The sequence below is a fragment of the Meles meles genome, chromosome 7 (assembly GCF_922984935.1).
Source record: "Meles meles chromosome 7, mMelMel3.1 paternal haplotype, whole genome shotgun sequence".
In the NCBI taxonomy this organism is placed as follows: domain Eukaryota; kingdom Metazoa; phylum Chordata; class Mammalia; order Carnivora; family Mustelidae; genus Meles; species Meles meles.
In genome coordinates, this window is record NC_060072.1 from 85,250,896 (window position 1) to 85,267,393 (window position 16,498).

Below are 16,498 nucleotides of genomic sequence, written 5' to 3' on the forward strand. Positions count from 1 at the left end.
AAGGAGGCTGGAGAGAGAGGGAGAACTCACCTTGCCATGGGTCACCACATTGACAGATCCCTTCCAAATAATGTACCATGAGGTGCCCTTGTCTCCCTGGCTGAACACTGAGAGAAGAACCCATTAGACACACCTGGGGTCACCCTCCACTTCTCCGTGGCCTCTGCCACATCCAGACCCCTGGTGCCCAGTGTCCTGCACCCCGTCTGACTTACACACGGTCCCCGCTTTGCTGTGTGGTTCAAAGAGCAGAACTGCCGCTAATTCCCGCTTTACCTGTGAGGCGGGGAGAGGAGGGTCAGTTGGGCGAGTCCGGGGTAAGAAGGGCCAGGTTAGCGGGGAGGTTATGTTCAAGGACACAAGCACCTGGGGGCAGAGATGGGACTAGCTCAGGTGCCGGGGATTCAGCAGGAGACAACGCAAGGGAAGGAAATGAGCCAGGAGGGGCAGAGGGATTTTTGGACAAGGATGCTGGGGGCCAGAAATTTGATGGACATTTCCAAGCCAGAGGCCGAAGGGGAGGGAAGCACCTGCTGGACCAGCTGTTGGGGCCACAGGGGTTTGCAGGGAGAGGAGGTCCTGGGGGAAGGGTGGAGGCAGTCGGACTGACCGAGTTGGAGAGGTGGGCCACAGCCTTGATGTGCAGGAGCTCCTCAAAGATGAGGTCCAGCTCCTCGTCTGTGCGCTGACCCGGGCTGCGGGCATAGGACGGTGGAGAAGCAAACAATGAACTGCAGGCCTCAGGGCATGGGAGCCGCTCCGCCCGCTGCGCTCGGGCCCGGGGCCAGCCGGCTGCAGCAGTGGTGATGAACAGACCTGGCCGGCCACTACTGCGTGCGCACCATGTGCTGGACAAGGGGCAAGTGCTTTACGCGGGTCAATCCCACCTGCCCTCATGACAACCGTGATGTGGGCACGGCGCTCCTCCTTTGACAGAGGAGGAAGCCGGCATGGAGAGGTCCAAGGCTACCCAGAAAGTCGCCCACGGCACTGGAACCTGAACCCAGACCTGCCTGCCCACCCCCTCCCAGCCACCACCGCCCCTGAGCGCACCTGATTCTTGTAGACCCCATGCCTCCCACCCCAGCTACGAAGGAAGAAACGGGTTCCGAGGTGGAGAAGGGGGGCTCCAGATCAGACAGCGAGAGGAAAGGGAACTTCTCAGAGATGAAACGGAGAGACTAGAGAGTCTTAGAGCCGTGAGAGGCCTGCAGGCGGCAGGGCACCCGACTCACGGCTTGCGGAGTGCCACAGTGAGCAGGGCGTCAGGCCCCCGCTGGGACAGCAGGGCCAGGGCCTCCACCAGCTCCTCCTCCAGCTCCCGGACACCTGCGGGCTCTGGCTCCGGCCCGGGGAAACGGTAGAATTGGGTATCTCGGTCCTGGAAGGTCCAGTCGTGTTTCACTGCAGGGCAGAGGCCCAAGTGTGAGGGAGGCAACAAATTGAGGCCACGTGGGTACGAAGCCCCACAGTAAGGCCCGCCGAGGCTCCGCCCCCAGATGCCTGCCCCCCAGGACTGCCCGGCCCGAGGGTCCCACTCTGGGCTCAGGCTCACCATGGCAAAGGGCACCTTCATCCAGCAGCACCTGGCAGATTCCCACAGCTTGGCTCCGGGATTGGACCCCAAGGCCCAGGGCCAAGATGCCATCCACCAGCTCCCGGCCGGAGCAGCATTGCCTACGAAAGGTAAGGGGACAGGAAGAGGGAGAATGAAAAGGCAGGAGGGTAGAGGGCAGAAGGGGGAACTAGGCTGGCAGCAGGGTGAGGCCCAGAGGCGTGAAACAGAGCAACGGGGAGAGACACGGGGGGCGGGCAAGGAGGCAGCCCAGGCCTCCACTCACCGGTAGAGCCGAAGGTGGTACTTCCGGTCTCGGATAAGGGTCGGGCAGGTGGCCAGGAGATGTCGATGCAGCTGCTTCCCAGCCCTGAGCACCCGCTCCGTGGACGCCTAAGACCGGGAGGGCCACAGCTGGCTCAGGCCCTGAAGCCCTGGCTCGCTGTCCTCTCCCGCCTCCACCCCCTGAGGCTGGTACCTGCTCCAGGCTCACGCTGAAATCCAGGGACTCCTCACTGTCGGTGAGCGGCGTCTAAGGGTGGGGGGAGGGTCTGCTTGTCAATGCCAGCTCATGGACCTCAGCCCTCCCCGTTTCTCTTGCACGCCTTGCACCGTCCCCAACTCCAAACACACGTACCTTAGCTACTCGGCCACCCCCGTCCACCAGGCATCCACCTCTTCCCACCCTACAACCAGACCCTTGTCTTCCTTCTTAACACGAGCACTGCACCCCAGGAGATGTGATCCCTGTTCTGCTTACGCAGGGCCCAGGTGTGCCCAGGCTCCTAGGTGAACCACACCCGTGTAGGGGACAGAGCTGAGAGAGCGTGAGGATGGGAGGGAAGATAGGCCCATGACAGGTCAGGAAGTGAGCATCTTTGCTTCTAGCCTGGGGTCACAGAAGCCTAATCCCGAGCCGGGGTTCATCCCCAGCTGCAAGACCTGGGGACTCCTGGATTCAAATCCCTGTTCCTCCGTGTATTAGCAGTGTGACCCTAAATATATGGCTTAACTTCTACCTGCCTCAGTTTCCTTGTCTATAAAACCTATGAAACACTCATCATAGCAATACAGAGGCTTTGGGCAGTGTTCTGTGAGTTAGTGTGGGTTGAATGCTTGAAGCCCAGCTTCACTCGGAGCTGTACGTACATGTTAGCTATTATTACTCATCTGTGAAGCAGAGGGCGGGCTGCTTGCTGGGAAGGCCCTGTGCTCTCTGAGATGTGGCTGCTAGCCCATAACCCTGCAAGAGGGAGGAAGTCTTGGCGGTGCCCCACCGGCTCTGGAAGATGGGATTTATGTAGAAACATTGGTTAACAAAGCTTCCATGCCCTTGGTATCATCTGAGCCATCCAGCACCCCGGGGCCTATAGGTCCTGGGATGTGGGCTACAACAGCCCCTTACAACCCTTCTTTCTCTGTCAAAGGGAAAACTGGAATTTGTGGACATCTCTGGATAGGATTCCTGACCCTCCATGGGCCCTCCCAAAGGCAGAGTACTTTACAGTTTACAAAGCACGTCTTGCTTCATGATTTCCTCTGATCCTACACAGAATAGGACCAGATGGAAAGTAGGTGGAGCAGGGATGGTCCGTCCTCTCTGACTTAGGAAGTCGGGGTGAAGAGCCGGTGTAACTCAGTCACTCAAGTATCTGCTTGAGATAGCCAGACAGCCGTGCATGAGCTCCAAAGTGCTCACATTCTTGGTCTCACCCCACCCACCGCACCTGCCTGGCTCCTCCCCACCCCTTCCCCCTTCTCACCAGCTCTGTCTCCAGCTTTCCCAGATGCCCTCAGGACCCTGAGAAGGACCTGGCTGGGGAGCTGGGGAGCAAGCAGGCCCAGGGCCAGAACCCCCTGGCCTGGTCCTGGCATCTTCCCACTGTGTGCCATGCAGAGGCCCGAGGTCTGGCACGCACAGGCGCCTGGCCTGGGGCTGGGCGGAAGTCACTAGGTGTCCCTAGGGTATCCCTGCCCGGGTCATGGGGCCCAGCCTGGTGCCAGACACAGAGCCTTGGAGACTTAGCAACAGGAAATGAGGAGGAGGAGGTGGAGGAGGAGTCAGGGAAGGAGGAAGGGCAGGAATGCTACCAAGCCACCCCTCTGTGTCGGAACAAACAGTGCCGAGTGCTAATGACTTGTTGTTGTTCATGTCAAAATGCCCAGGTGGCCCCCCCGTCCCTGCCCCAGCTCTCCTCTGTGCCCGCGACCCAGGCTCTAGCCTGTGCTCCCTTCCTGGTATTATTCTGACCCTGGAGGGCACATTAGGAAGGGACATGCCCGCTCCTGCAGGGCCAGGCAGGGCACACCCCAGATCCCAGATCCCTAGGCCTTGTTGAAGCCATTTCCGGCCCAGCCCCAGGGAATAAGCACGAGGGTCAGGGGAAGGGGGCTCTGGCCCATCAGAGCTGAGGAAGGTTCCTGAAGACCTGCCTCTCAGTCTGCCAAGGACAACAGGAGCCCAGAGAAACGAGGAGATGGACCCAGAGTTTCACAGCTGCTCAGAAATTCAAGAGCTTACTGAACGGCCCCTGCTGAGTGCTGAGCCTGGAAGGAGGTGTCTGTCTCCTGCCTCGCAGCTGGGGAGGAGGAAGCTCAGAGGTGACAGAACCTGACTTGAGAGTTGGTGAAGAGGGCCTCCGGGAGTCACACTGTGCCTGTCTGGTTCCAAAGCACAGGTCCTCAGCCCCCCCCACACCGTCTCCCAGCACCTCCACGGCCTGGGGCTTCCCCCACCTCGTGTTATGGACAGATAAATTCGGCCCTCAGGAATGTTCCACGGGCAAGTAAGTTTAGAAAACCTTGTGTTAAACGAAGTTGCCCGGGTTTGTTATCATAGTCCCTCTGGGTCCCTACCCTGTGCCTGTGCTCTGGGAATGTCTTAGAATGGGGGTACTATTCAGGAGCGGTGGTACTATTCAGGAGATACGATTAAGGCTGGAGGCTTCCAATTTAGATGCCCAGGTCAAGTCTCGGGTCCCCATTACCAGCCAGTTGTGTGACCTTGGCTGCTTATTTTTTTTTTTTTTTTTTTTTTTTATTATTATTAATTTTGACAGAGAGAGATCACAAGTAGGCAGAGAGGCAGGCAGAGAGAGTGAGAGGGAAGCAGGCTCCCTTCAGTGCAGAGAGCCCGACGTGGGACTCGATCCCAGGACCCTGAGATCATGACCTGTGGGCTTCAGGTTCCTCATCTGTCAATGGAGTTCATGATAATAGTACCCATCTTATAAGGGAATTATGAGGGTCAAATGAGTTAATAACATAAAACACTCGAAGCGAAGCTTGGCTTGTGGTAACTGCTTAGTAAATGTTAAGTAACTTGATTAAACCATTATTTTATGATGGGTGTCTATTACCCGGACACAATGCAAAAAATATTGTGTACCTTGGCCGACCCTGTCCCTGATATGATAACCCTGAGTGTCACCATAGGGATTCTCATTTGGAAAGAAGTGGCTGGTCTGGGTAGGGGTGAAGGCCCTTGCCCACAGCATACCCTCCTGCCCAGACAGGAGGGACTTAGGGTAGAAGAGGAGTTGGTAGCTAGCTTCCGGGCACCAGCACCACAAGTCAGCTCCACCCTCCCTCCCTGTCACTTGGTCAGAGCCACACTGGAGAGGCCGGCACGGAGCCAGAGAGCCTCGTGGAGACCTGTCAGACCAGTTCCCTTAGGTCATGGCTAGGGTCTCAGGCCAGGCTGTGTAGGTCTCAGGGACAGGGAGAGGACGCAAGGGGAAGGGTGATGCTTTGGGGGTCAGTGTTATCATCTGTAGCCAAAGAAAGCATGCCATGAACTCGGCCATCATAGCCAGACCACCTGGGACAGAAGCCTCACTTTGTCTCTTAGCAGAGACGAGTCCGAGTCTCTTGGACTTGTCACTTAGCCACCCCGAGCCTCTCTTTCTCGTCTATAAAATGAGATGATGACATTAGTACCTGTCTGGCAGGGCTATTGTCAGATTATCTGATATGATAAGGGAAAGCTCTTATAATAGTGCCTGGGACCTGGGCACTTGGGTGGCTCAGTCGGTGAAGCATCTGCCTTCGGCTCCGGTCATGATCCCAGGATCCTGGGATTGAGCCCCACATTGGGTTCCTGCTCAGCAGGGAGATGGCTTCTCCCTCTGCCTCTCCCCCTGGCTTATGCTTCCTTTCTCTCTCAAACAAATAAATAAGATCTTTAAAAAAAAAAAAATAGTGCCTGGGACCTAAGTATTAAACAACTATTAACTACTACCATTGTTTGGACAGGTTGGATGAAAGCATGTTTTCAGAGTTAGAGAACAGAGCCACCTCCCCCCAAACAACCACTCTAAGGGAAGCATCCCAGGCTTCTCTGAGCTTGTGAGACCCACCAGAGGTATCCTGACCTTGCCCCTGCCTCTAGATAAATTGATCCTTCTCTGGCTCCCAGACATCGGACAAGATCTCCTCTCCCTCTCCAGTGTTCCAAAGGACATGTCCCTCCATCCCATTCCAGTGGCACTTTTGCCACAGCTGGTAAGTCTCTTCTCTATCTAACGTCAGGCTGTCCTGCTGTAGCTTGCTTTCATTTCCTCTTGTCCTGATTTTGTCACAACACAAAGTGATCTCTTCAGGCCTCAGGAGGTGGATGGGTTTCCCCCTGGTTTTCTAAGAGGCTGTCACGGCCTGAATGACCGCCAGCGCTGTCCTCCTAGCCTCCACTCCTTTAAAACATCCACCCTTTACCCACTGTGCGCAGCCCCTCGTTCCCTCAGGTGAGCCCCTCCGAGACCAAATGCATCATCTACAGCTGAGAGGTGTGGCTTCTTAAACAGGGTGACAGCTGCAGTGGGCTGAGACTGCCATCCCCCCATTCCCCAGAGGCAGTCATCAGGAGAGGGTGTAGCCCTTGCCCCTGGCCCTAAAAATCTAAGTTCTCTTTAATCACCCATTCCCACCTACCCCCCACACACCTGGCGGTGGGTGGTGGGGGCTGTGTTTCAGTGACTTTCCCCCCATTTCTACTCCAGCAACCCTCACACCACCCTTCTGGCCTCCCTACACACCCCAGTTCTTCAGTTCTGGGGGCTGGGAGAGTCAGGAGACAGTCTGTGACCTCTTCCACTCCCCGCGCCCCCCCCCCCCCCCAGTCTTTGAGTCCCCAGGGATCCTCTCCAGTGACCTCACTGTCCCCGGCACCTGCCCTTTCCCCCACTCCCCATCTTGCGTCTACTAGCTGGGAAAGGGACAGGAAATGCACAAGTAATTATAGCCTGAGAAGGAAGGAGGGAGGGTTCCAGCCCTCAGGCTCCAAGCCTTAGCTACAGCCAGTGACCCAGAGGGGTGGGGAGACGGCTTAGCCCAGAAGGGGCCGCTCCCCTGCTCCCTCTGGAGCCCCAGGTTGACCCGGACCCAGGCCCAAGAGACAACTAATCAGGAAGACCCAGGAAGGGAGGGAGGGTTTGGGGGAGAGCTAGGGACTGGCACCTAGATTATCCTCTCAATTCCGATTTGGGGGAGGAGGTCGCCATCACCTTGGCAGACCTCATTTTTTCTCACTCAGCCTCATAAATATAAATGGCAGTTGGGCAAGAGGTAGGAGGAAAAGAGGCAGAAGGTGGTGGTCATCCTACTCAAACGGACTTGCTGATAAAAGACATAGGTGACAAGCTCTCCCAATTCTGTCACCTGCTCCTGCTTTCCCTCTACCTCTTTGCCCAGGTTACCCTCCTGGCACCCCCCACCCCCCACCAAAGCTGTCCCATGGCACACAGAATAGACACACGCGAAATCTCAGGGGAAGGAGTTCTGGGGACTCTGGGTAGTCGGAGAGAGCTGGAGAGAGCTTCTCTGCCGATCTGAATCCCGTCGCCCACCCTGCGCCCCACAGCTCTGCCCACTCCTGCCCTCTCCTTCACTCTCACAGCTCCAGGAGTCTCCTTGGCAAAGGCAGACTCCGGTTCCTGTCTCCAAAGTTCACCAAAGCCTCCCTTGAGACCCCCCCCCCAGAGCCAGACGCCAGACAGTGTTCACATGATCACTTCACCCCAAGATCCCGCAGAATTGGCGCAGTTCGGAGGCTCGCCATAGGAGAATGTTGCCGCGGTGAGAGATCCAGAACAGCAACCAAGCCTACCTAACCCTCCACCTTGACCTGCCCCTATCCCACACGCCTCCCACCACCACCTGGAGAACACACAAGCTGCCTAACTTGGGGTGCACAGAAGTGACAGGTCGATGACAAATCCCCTTCCCCCACGCCAGCACGGGCAGGGGTGAGTACCACTCGCACGCAGACACACATGGGGCGGCTGTGTACGCCACCCACACACACAGCAGCCCAGCTGCTCGCCGCACAGTGCAGCCCAGCCAGGGCCCCTCCACCCCCAGTGGCGTATTCTTTCTCCCAGTCCAGGCCCTCCGGTCCCACTGCCTGGCCCTAGCTCCGCAGCTGATAGGCACTCACCCAGCGGAGCCCCTGGATGCGGCTGGGACGCTGGTGCTCCAGAAGCAGCTGGTAAGAACAGCTTCGGGGCCGGTGCACCCTCTTCAGCACCATGTTGAACAGGGTCCCCTCTGGCACCACGTCCGGGAGGCCTCCCACCTGTGCCGCTCCTAGAGAGTGGGTGTTGTCCACAGCCAGGCCCACCTGCCAGCGGCTTTCACCTGGCCAGCCCACCTGTGACGCAGGGAGGAAGGCAGAGAGCCATGGGGCTGGGGCTGGGACGGGGGCAGCTGGACCAGGACGCAACTGCCCCAGGCAGAAACACTTCCTTTGAGTCCTTTGGACTGGTCAGGCGGAGGTGCTGCAACCCTGCCAGGAGCCGGGGGAGGGACAGGAAAACCTTCACTGGGGCCTGCCGGTCTGGCGCGCTTCGGGGTCTCCAGCTGTCGGCCGGAGATCAGGCCTTTCTTCCCTGTCTCCTTTGGACTTCTGCCCCACCCCACAGCCCATGGCCCTGAAGGGATCTCCGCCACCTCCCAGTATGAGGCTAGGGACTCACTGGATCCCCCAGAAACACAGCTCTAGCTCAAACCTTTCTTCTCCCCTTCTCCTTCACCCCTGGCCAGCCCTCTCTCTCCCACCCAAACACCCCACCCACCCTGTCAGCTTCCTCTCCTGTACCTCCCCACCCTGACCCACACCTTACCCACCTTCATGTTCCTGCTCAAGCTCGCACAGCCCTGCAGGCTCTAGCAAAAGGCTGGGGCGGGGGAAGACCCTCAGCGAGACCCCGACTGCTCCTGGAAGGGTGTGGGCTGGAAGCCCCAGGCGAAGTGACCAGGGTAATTCCTAGCTGGACCCGCCGCCAGGGCAACGCGCCGGGTGGAGAAGCTCCTTTTAGGTGCGTAGAGGGCAGGGGGCGTGGGGGGGGAGCCCCCCCCTGCGGCAAGGAGCCCCAAACCTCCACCTCCGTCCCAGACGAATGAGCCAGCTGGCACCGGGCACTGAAGCGAGGCTGCAGCTGGCACTGGTCCGGGCGGGAGCTGTCACACCCCCCTGCGCTCCCCGCCCCCTTCTCCTCTCCCGGACCCGCTGAGAGGGCGGGGAGGAGGCGCCGGGCCTGACGGTGGGGGAGGGTACAGAGAAGGGGGCGGGCATGGGCCGGGGGTGGAGCCGGGACTCGAGGGTAGTAGGGCGGGCGCCAGCCAGAGATCGGAGAAACCCCAGGGGGCAGGAGCGGCCCGGGCTTGTGTGCCAGGGCCGCCGCGGCCCGGGTGCCGGGGTACGGGTCGTGAGCGGCAGCAGCGGCCGCCACGTGGCCGGGAGGAGAAATGCAAACAAGGAAACCGGGGTGAAGGGGGAGGGAGGTGAGTCATTGCGGCCCCACCCGGGAGGGAAATCCGGGCTGGGGCCGCTTCCCGGCCGGGGGCGTCCTGCCTCCTGTTTCGGTTCAGGGTCCCGAACAGCCCGGGGGAGGGACTGGGCTGCTTTCCCGTGTGGAATCCCGCTGCCGAGCCTCCCCTCCCCAAGACACACACACGCACACACACGCACGGACGCGGGTGGGGAAATTGAGGCCGGAGAAGGGCTGCTCTCCGGGAGGGATGGGGGCCGGGGTTGTGGCGGAGCTGTGGAAAAGAGGGAGTTTTCGAGAACGACGTCCGCAGCGCGCTCCCCGGCTGCCGGGCGGCTGGAGGCTGAGCCTCGGGATTCCAGAGTCCTCTGCAGGCTCTGGACCAAAGGCCCGTCGCCTTCCTGGGCTTCAGTGTCCACCATCGCGCAGATGGCCCAGAGCCGCCCTCTTCGTCCTACTCCAGCTTCGGAGAGGGAGGGGAGACAGTGGCCCCTCACCGCGACACCCGCAGCGCCCAGTAATTGGTCAGGACAGGGATGAGGATTTTGAATGGAATCGCACACCCCGCCCCCAGCCTCCTAGGACTCAAGTTTTTGGCCCAGTCTCTGTCCCTTTCACTTTGTTGCTGAGCCTGCCTGATTTGGGGAAGACACTAGCCATCCCTCCTGTTTGGAACGCTGAGCCCCCATCTCCCACCCGCGATTATTTTCTAGAAGACAGTTTATAATGGTAATTAAAATCTCAATTTTAATATGTATTTTAAAATCCACCCAGGAGCTTATCAAAATCAAAGTTTTATCCTCCCCACCTCCCCCCCCCCCATTCAGATTCCGTTCTATTGGCATGAAGTGGAAAATCTGTATTTTGAGCAAATACCCCAAGGTTGTCTGATGGGTTCACATTTTCAGAAATGATGGTGGAGTTTTTTTTCAAGGGAGGCAGGGAGCCTGAGAATAAATTTTGCCCCACACAGAAACCCAGCCGCGGCCACCACCACCACCCCCCCCCCCACATCCCCCGCCTCCTTCTGGGAATTGGGAGAAGGGAGAACAGCTTAGCTGTTGGCAGGAAAGAACAACCGGCGGGGGGGGGGGGGGGGGGGGGGGGGGGGGGGGGGGTGCATGCCGAAGTGAGTTGAGAAAAGTGGAAGTTTTAGGTTGCTGGGGCTAGTGACCTGATCTAGAAGGTCTTACAGAGGAGTTCCAAGGGAGTAGCCGTGGGGTCAGAAAGGGGACCCCCATTTTGTCTCTATACCTGCCCTTATATGGGCAGGTGGAAAAGGAGCTGGGAAGTGGAGCAGGACATCTGCGTAGCTGCAGACCTCTCAGGAAGCCATGAGAGCCTGTAGGTGCCTGGAAGCCTTCCAAGTGCTTCGTGTATGTAATCTCTGCCGCTCGCTACCCTGTGAACCCACACCACCCTTATTCCCACTTTATATGCATGGGGAAACTGAGGCTCAGAGGTATTAAGTGACTGGCCAAGGTGACACAGCTAGCAAATGGTGAGCTGGGGCTTCAATCCAGGGTGCCAGGACCCACGTGACCCCCATGTTGTCCTGCATTGTGTATCCATCATATTCATTCTCCTAATCTGGACTCTATGCCTAAAAGAGAAAGCTATGGAAAGAGAAATTGAGCATGCCTGCAGGGGTTGGGGTGGGGGATGCAAGGTCCAAAGAAAGTCATTCAAATGGATGCAAGTGGAAGTGTCTCAGACCCACTTTCCCCTGAGCTACGTTCTCCTCCAACACTACTCTTTCCTTGCTTTTCTTTTCTCTGGGTTCTTTCTCATTTCCCCTCTCCTGGGAGACCTAGAGGATGGCTGGGGGGATTGCCTGTTCACCGGGCCTCCCACTGGTCCCATTCTCATTACCTGAAGGCAAAGCCTCCTGCTCTCTCCCGCCCCCACCCCCAGACAGCTGATGGGCCCAGGTTTTTCCTTCTCTGGATTCCTGAGTGAGGGCTGCCTGGTAGAATGACCACTCAACAGATGTTTAATCAGGGCTGAGGCCTGCAGGGGGCAGGGGGCAGGGGGAATGTGTCTGAGGAAGACATCCCAAGACAGACAGTGAGACATCTTGGGGAACCATCGTGTCCCACCCCGGGGCAGCCTTCACCCTCCCCTGACTGTCATCAGATGCCTGGAGGTGTGTTAGGACAGATAAATGATAACAGTTGCCCTACCTCAGGCCCTGCTCTTGATCCACTATATACATGCAAGTTTTTAATCATTACAATAGTCCTATGAGATAGGTCTTGTTGTCATCCCATTTCACAGATGAGGAAGTTGAGACACAAGAAGGTTAGATGGCCTACCAAGCTCCCCGCTAACTAGGAAAATGGAGAGCAGTGGGTTCTACCCAAGCCAGCAGGAGTCCTGTATGCTCTGTCATTCTGCAATCCTGCCTCTCAAATACATCTCCAGTTCCCACGATGGGGAAAAAGCCTTTACCTGGAGTCACTTCCCCCATACCTGGGCGCACGGGTTCCAGAGGAAAGGGGAAGGAGAGGCACATGATGGAAGCTGAAGGGCAGGCCCCTTGTCGCAGTCTCCCCATACAAGGAACTCTCCACCAGGGTCTCAGCCTCCTCCAGCTCTGCCCCGTTCCCTTCAGGCAGATGGCAGGGGACTGCAGAGGCCCTCAGGAATAATGGAGGAGGGTGCATGGGTCAGGAGAGCTTCTGGCCCCCTGGCTTGGACTTGGCTCTCTCCCACCCACCCAGGTCTCTCTGCTGAGCTGTCTACTTTCCGAGCCCACAGATTCCTGGATCTTCCCAGGTGACTCGTGGTAGGTGTGTCTGGACTCCTTCCTCCTGCTCTGCATCTCCCCCGAACAGCTCCCTGCTCCAAGAGCCCCACCACTGCCTAAGCCACCAACTAGATTCCTCCCTCTCTGCTTCCACATCCAATAAGCCATGCCACCAGCTCTGGCTGGGCCAAGGGAAGACTAGTCTGTTACATTCAGCCCTTGTGCCCTGGGGCCTGCTACTAGTGCTCTGGCCCAGGGTGGCCTCTTCCAGGACTCACTACATGCAGGGTGCTAGGTCACTTTTCATGCCTAGAGCACTCTCTACTTGCAAGTGAGGACACTGAGGCACAGAGAGGTGCATTAAGCTGCCTGCAGCCCCACAGCGGAGTTTGGTAGAGCCAGACCCAGGCAGCTGGACTGCCGGGCGCTCACTGCACCACACTTGGGGACTGCCTTCCCACTGTGGCTCCCAGCCTCGCCCTCCTCACTGTCCTGTGCCAGGCTGCACGAATCCTCAGTTCATTCTGCCACATTTACCCGAGGGCCAGGAGCGCTGCTCTAAACTAGGAACCCAGAAGGGAGCAGACCCCGGGCTGCAGGGCACAAGGCCTCAGGCTGTGGGGGCACAGGGCCAAGTGGAATTTTCTTTATCTCCTTAACACACCCATCTGGTCAGGCCTCCCTCGCCCAGCACAGTATCTGATGTAGAGATTAGCAGTGGAAATGAAATGAATGGGAACTGTGGAAGACCAGCTGGTGCCCACCAAGGGCCTGTACTCCCCCACCCCCCCAATCCCTGGGGCCAGGGCAGAGGGAGGGGCTGCTTCCCTCCCTCCCCCGCGCCCCCACCCCCCACCCCCGCCAGTGATCTAGCTTCCGGGGCATCTGGCATCTGGTTTCATCTCCCTCCCTTCTCACTGCTTCCCTGCCACCTATTCTGTCCTCCTGTCCTTTGCAGCAGACTTCGAACACAGGCTCAGCTCTGTCATCTGAGGTTGGTTGGGGGGATGGGCAGCGGGAGGTTAAAGGAAGTTTTAACTAAGGAGCCTCCATGGGACTGCAAGAAAGGGCCAGGATGGAAACCAGGGGATGGAAGGGCTCTGCCTGGGAGCCTGGGCCTGCTGCAGCCTCCCTTGGCATCGCTGGGATTCTACCTGGATTGTCAAGGGAGAGGAACTTGAGCCTAATACCCTCCTGAGGGCTCTGCCTCCTGGCCCTGGAAGGTTTCAAGTCCTCCCAGACCTGCCCAGTACCTTGCTCTGAAGGTGGTTCCAGTTCAGTTCCCACCTCCCCTCCCTGCCCATTCCTGGGGTGGGGGGCTGAGACCGGGAGCTGGAACACTCATGGGCTTGGAGCCAAACCTTCTCAGGACCAACAGGTCCCAGCCCGGTGCTCATGGGCCACTTGGACAGCAGTGGAGCAGGAGAAGAGCAACGGGCTCCTGCAAGCTGGGAGGGAAGGCTGGACGGGGCTGGGGACCGGGGGCCATCTGACCGGGGCAACGACAGGCACCCCATCATTTCCTGGAGGCACAGTCTCCTGGCTGGTGCTCAAGCTAGTCATGTGTGACGGGGGCAAGGAAACAATCACTGAGCAGGCCCGTGGTGGTGACGGTGGTGGCCGGAGGGTGAGGAGAGGCCGGGAGAGCAGGAGGGAAGGCAGGGACAGGTCTGGAGCTGTGTGGGAGGGAACAGGCCTGCCTAGCAGGCAAATGTGCTGTTCTATGAATGTGCATAAAGCGGGAGCTGCTTTCTCTCAAGCTGCTGCTTCTCAAGGGCCGTGTGTGTGTGTGTGTGTGTGTGTGTGTGTGTGTGTGTGTGTGTGTGTATCCCAAATACCAGGAGACATGTATCTGACCTTGAGTGATCAGTGTAGGGAAGCAGCCACTCCAGGCCAGTTGTAGTCACGGCCCCTCAGGCTCTGAGCACCTCTCCTCCCCCCTCACCCCTGCAGCTCTGTCAGGACTCCCAGCCTACACTTGCCTTTGCCCCAGCGCACACCACTCCTAGCCATTCCCTGAGGCTGACCACCCACCCTACCTCCTCCCCCTTGCCTCTTCCCAGCCTTTCCCCTTCCCTGGTCTCAAGCGCTCCAGTCTTCCAACCCATCCTAGGCCCATGGCCTTTGCTCTGCACCTACTTGACCCTCATGTTCTAGGCCCTTGGCAGGAGCAGCTGCCGGAGCCCAAGGGGGTCCCCTGGGAGGGTCCCTGACTGCTCATGAGATGCTCCATTCTCTCTGGATCTAGAGCACTGGTTGAGAAGGGAAAAGGATGTGGGGAATCAGGTAAGCAGGCCAGGGAGAGAAGCCCCATCCTCGTCTCAGAGCAGACCTCAATCCTGCCCCCAGATCCCAGTCAGGAAGAGTTGGGGCCAGGGAGGAAGCTGATGAGTCCAAAGACTTCCTGGCAGCAGAACCACTACCCATTTCCTCTCTCCTGATAGGAGCTGGGAGAAGCCCAGGGGAGGTTTCAGGGATGGGGTCCATAGAGTGAAACAGAAAAGAGAGGGGTCTACAGTTCTGACTGAGAGAGAGAGTCATAGGTCACTCCCTCCATTCCTGGTGATAGCTCCAGGATGGGGAGACAGCACCAGTGGCTCAGACCCCCCCCCCCCCAGGAAGTCCTTCCTGCCCTTGGCCTTGGCCCCTCCTCCAGAGAAATGGAAAGTCAGTGCACTCCGCTTAAACACCGTGCAAGGGCAGGTAGAGAGCCCACCTCAGAGTTTCTGTTCTCATTCCACAGAGGCCTCTTGAGACCTGAATCCTGATTTCATCTTCCCTGATGCCCTTGGTTCTCCCTAAGCCCAGGCGCCTCAGGCCTCAGCTGAAAGCAGGTACTTAGTGGGGCCCTCGGAACCAGATGCCCCCACGGCCTGCAAGGCCGCACTCCTGGCGCTCACCACAGCCAACATGAAATCTCTTCCTAGTTATGATTGTGGTTCTTCCTTCAAGGGAATATGATCTCCCAAATGGCAGGACCGGGCTTTGCCACACACTCCACACAGGGCCTCATGCACAGAAGGTCCTCAAGGGAGGTTTCTTGAATTCAGCTGGTAAACGAACTCCCCCCTCTCCTGCATGGGTCCTCTTCACCTCCCTCATGGCTGCCCCAGATCTGTCTTCTTTCCTGGTGCATTTGCGCCCAGCTCTTGCCCACTCTCCACTCCTCCCCCTGCGGCGAGCCATCTCTAGCCCACCCTCCCTCCTCCAGGAAGCACCCTCAGATGCGGCCACCCTCCAGGCCCCTATTCTTGGGTCCCGTGCTCTCCCATGCTCTGGGCCAAGCACAAGTGACAGCCTTATTTCTAGTCCCTTTACCTCCCCCAGTGTCCTCGCAACTGGACCAGGACAGGACCCACAGGTATTGATTAAACCTCTGGGGTAACTTTCTCATTCAATCAATCCAGTCACGAACTCAAATCAACAGGGCAGGCTGTACACCTCCCTGAGCCAGGCTCTGTCCTGCAGGAAATGTCAGCCCCCTCCCCTCCTGCCCTCAGTCCTCTCACTTCCCACAGCTCCTGGAGTTAGTCCCATGTGGAGGTGAAGGGCAGGCTCTCTCTCCCTCCCCACCCAACAGCAAGCCCACAGGGAAAGGGAAAGAGAGTTGGAGTCAGTACCTGGGGTCGACAGTTCAGGTCGGAATGTGGAGGTCCCCAGAGAAGTGAGCAGGCCTGGGACCCACACTGCCCTCCTAAATGGTACGGCGGCTATGATCTCTCTCTCTGTCTCTCTCTCTCTGACACACACACACACACACACACACACACACACACTCCCCACCTGCTGCCTCTGGCTTTGCCTCCGCTGCTCACTTAACACTTGACTTCAAAGACCTGCGACCGGTGCTCAGCATCCTCTCACCCAGCACTCTGCCCACTCTGTGGACTTCTAGGCTGTCAGTGGGCAGGCAGAGGAAGTGGGGTTTCAGTGACAAGGCAGACTGAGCAGTTTCACTCTCACCCTAAGAAGCAAAGCCATCCCCCTTCTAGGGGCAGAAGGCAGCCACAGCTCCTGGGAGGAGCCCCGGGGTGGGGGGAGGAGGCTAAGTGACACGGGAGCCCTCAACTCAGGATGCTTTTCTACAGTCTGCACAGCTGGGTTGCTCATGATGGGCCCAGATCCTCCCTTCAGTGAGTCCCTGCTCCGCCTCTTAGAACAGTCCTTTCTGCGCTGGTCCATCAGTCTGACCTCGGGAGGAAGACAAAGCTTCAGGAGGGACATGGAGAGCTTATTCAGGACCTCAGCCTCGAACTCCCTGAGAGCTGGGGCGTGGCCAAGGGGGCCTATGCGGTGTCTGGGGAGAATCTTATGGAACTGACCACCTAAATTCAAGCAAGATTTTTAGCCCGACTTCCAAAAGCCTGGTCTCAAGGCACAAGGTTGGAGAAGGCTGCCCCCTAGAGCTAGGATCAAGGAATTCTTTAC

At 58.2% G+C, this 16,498-nt stretch overlaps 1 protein-coding gene across 5 annotated transcripts in view; it reads right to left on the minus strand.

Moving 5' to 3' along the window:
* RAPGEF3 (Rap guanine nucleotide exchange factor 3) overlaps positions 1–15,801 on the minus strand; it is a 28,579-nt gene extending 12,778 nt beyond the window's left edge. The window contains exons 1-10 of one of the 5 annotated variants that reach the window (XM_046010931.1): positions 15,691–15,801; positions 8,678–9,784; positions 7,989–8,201; positions 2,034–2,087; positions 1,842–1,948; positions 1,556–1,677; positions 1,236–1,404; positions 611–695; positions 216–276; positions 31–107 (exon numbers count right to left, since the gene is read on the minus strand). In XM_046010931.1, coding sequence (XP_045866887.1) covers positions 31–107; positions 216–276; positions 611–695; positions 1,236–1,404; positions 1,556–1,677; positions 1,842–1,948; positions 2,034–2,087; positions 7,989–8,201; positions 8,678–8,683 — 894 coding nt within the window. In that variant the 5' untranslated portion in view covers positions 8,684–9,784; positions 15,691–15,801. Of the gene's footprint in view, positions 1–30; positions 108–215; positions 277–610; positions 696–1,235; positions 1,405–1,555; positions 1,678–1,841; positions 1,949–2,033; positions 2,088–7,988; positions 8,337–8,677; positions 9,900–11,793; positions 11,923–15,690 lie in introns of those variants that run through there. The other 4 variants (XM_046010929.1, XM_046010932.1, XM_046010933.1 and 1 more) reach the window with 4 other exon arrangements.
* Positions 15,802–16,498: the final 697 nt, after the last annotated feature.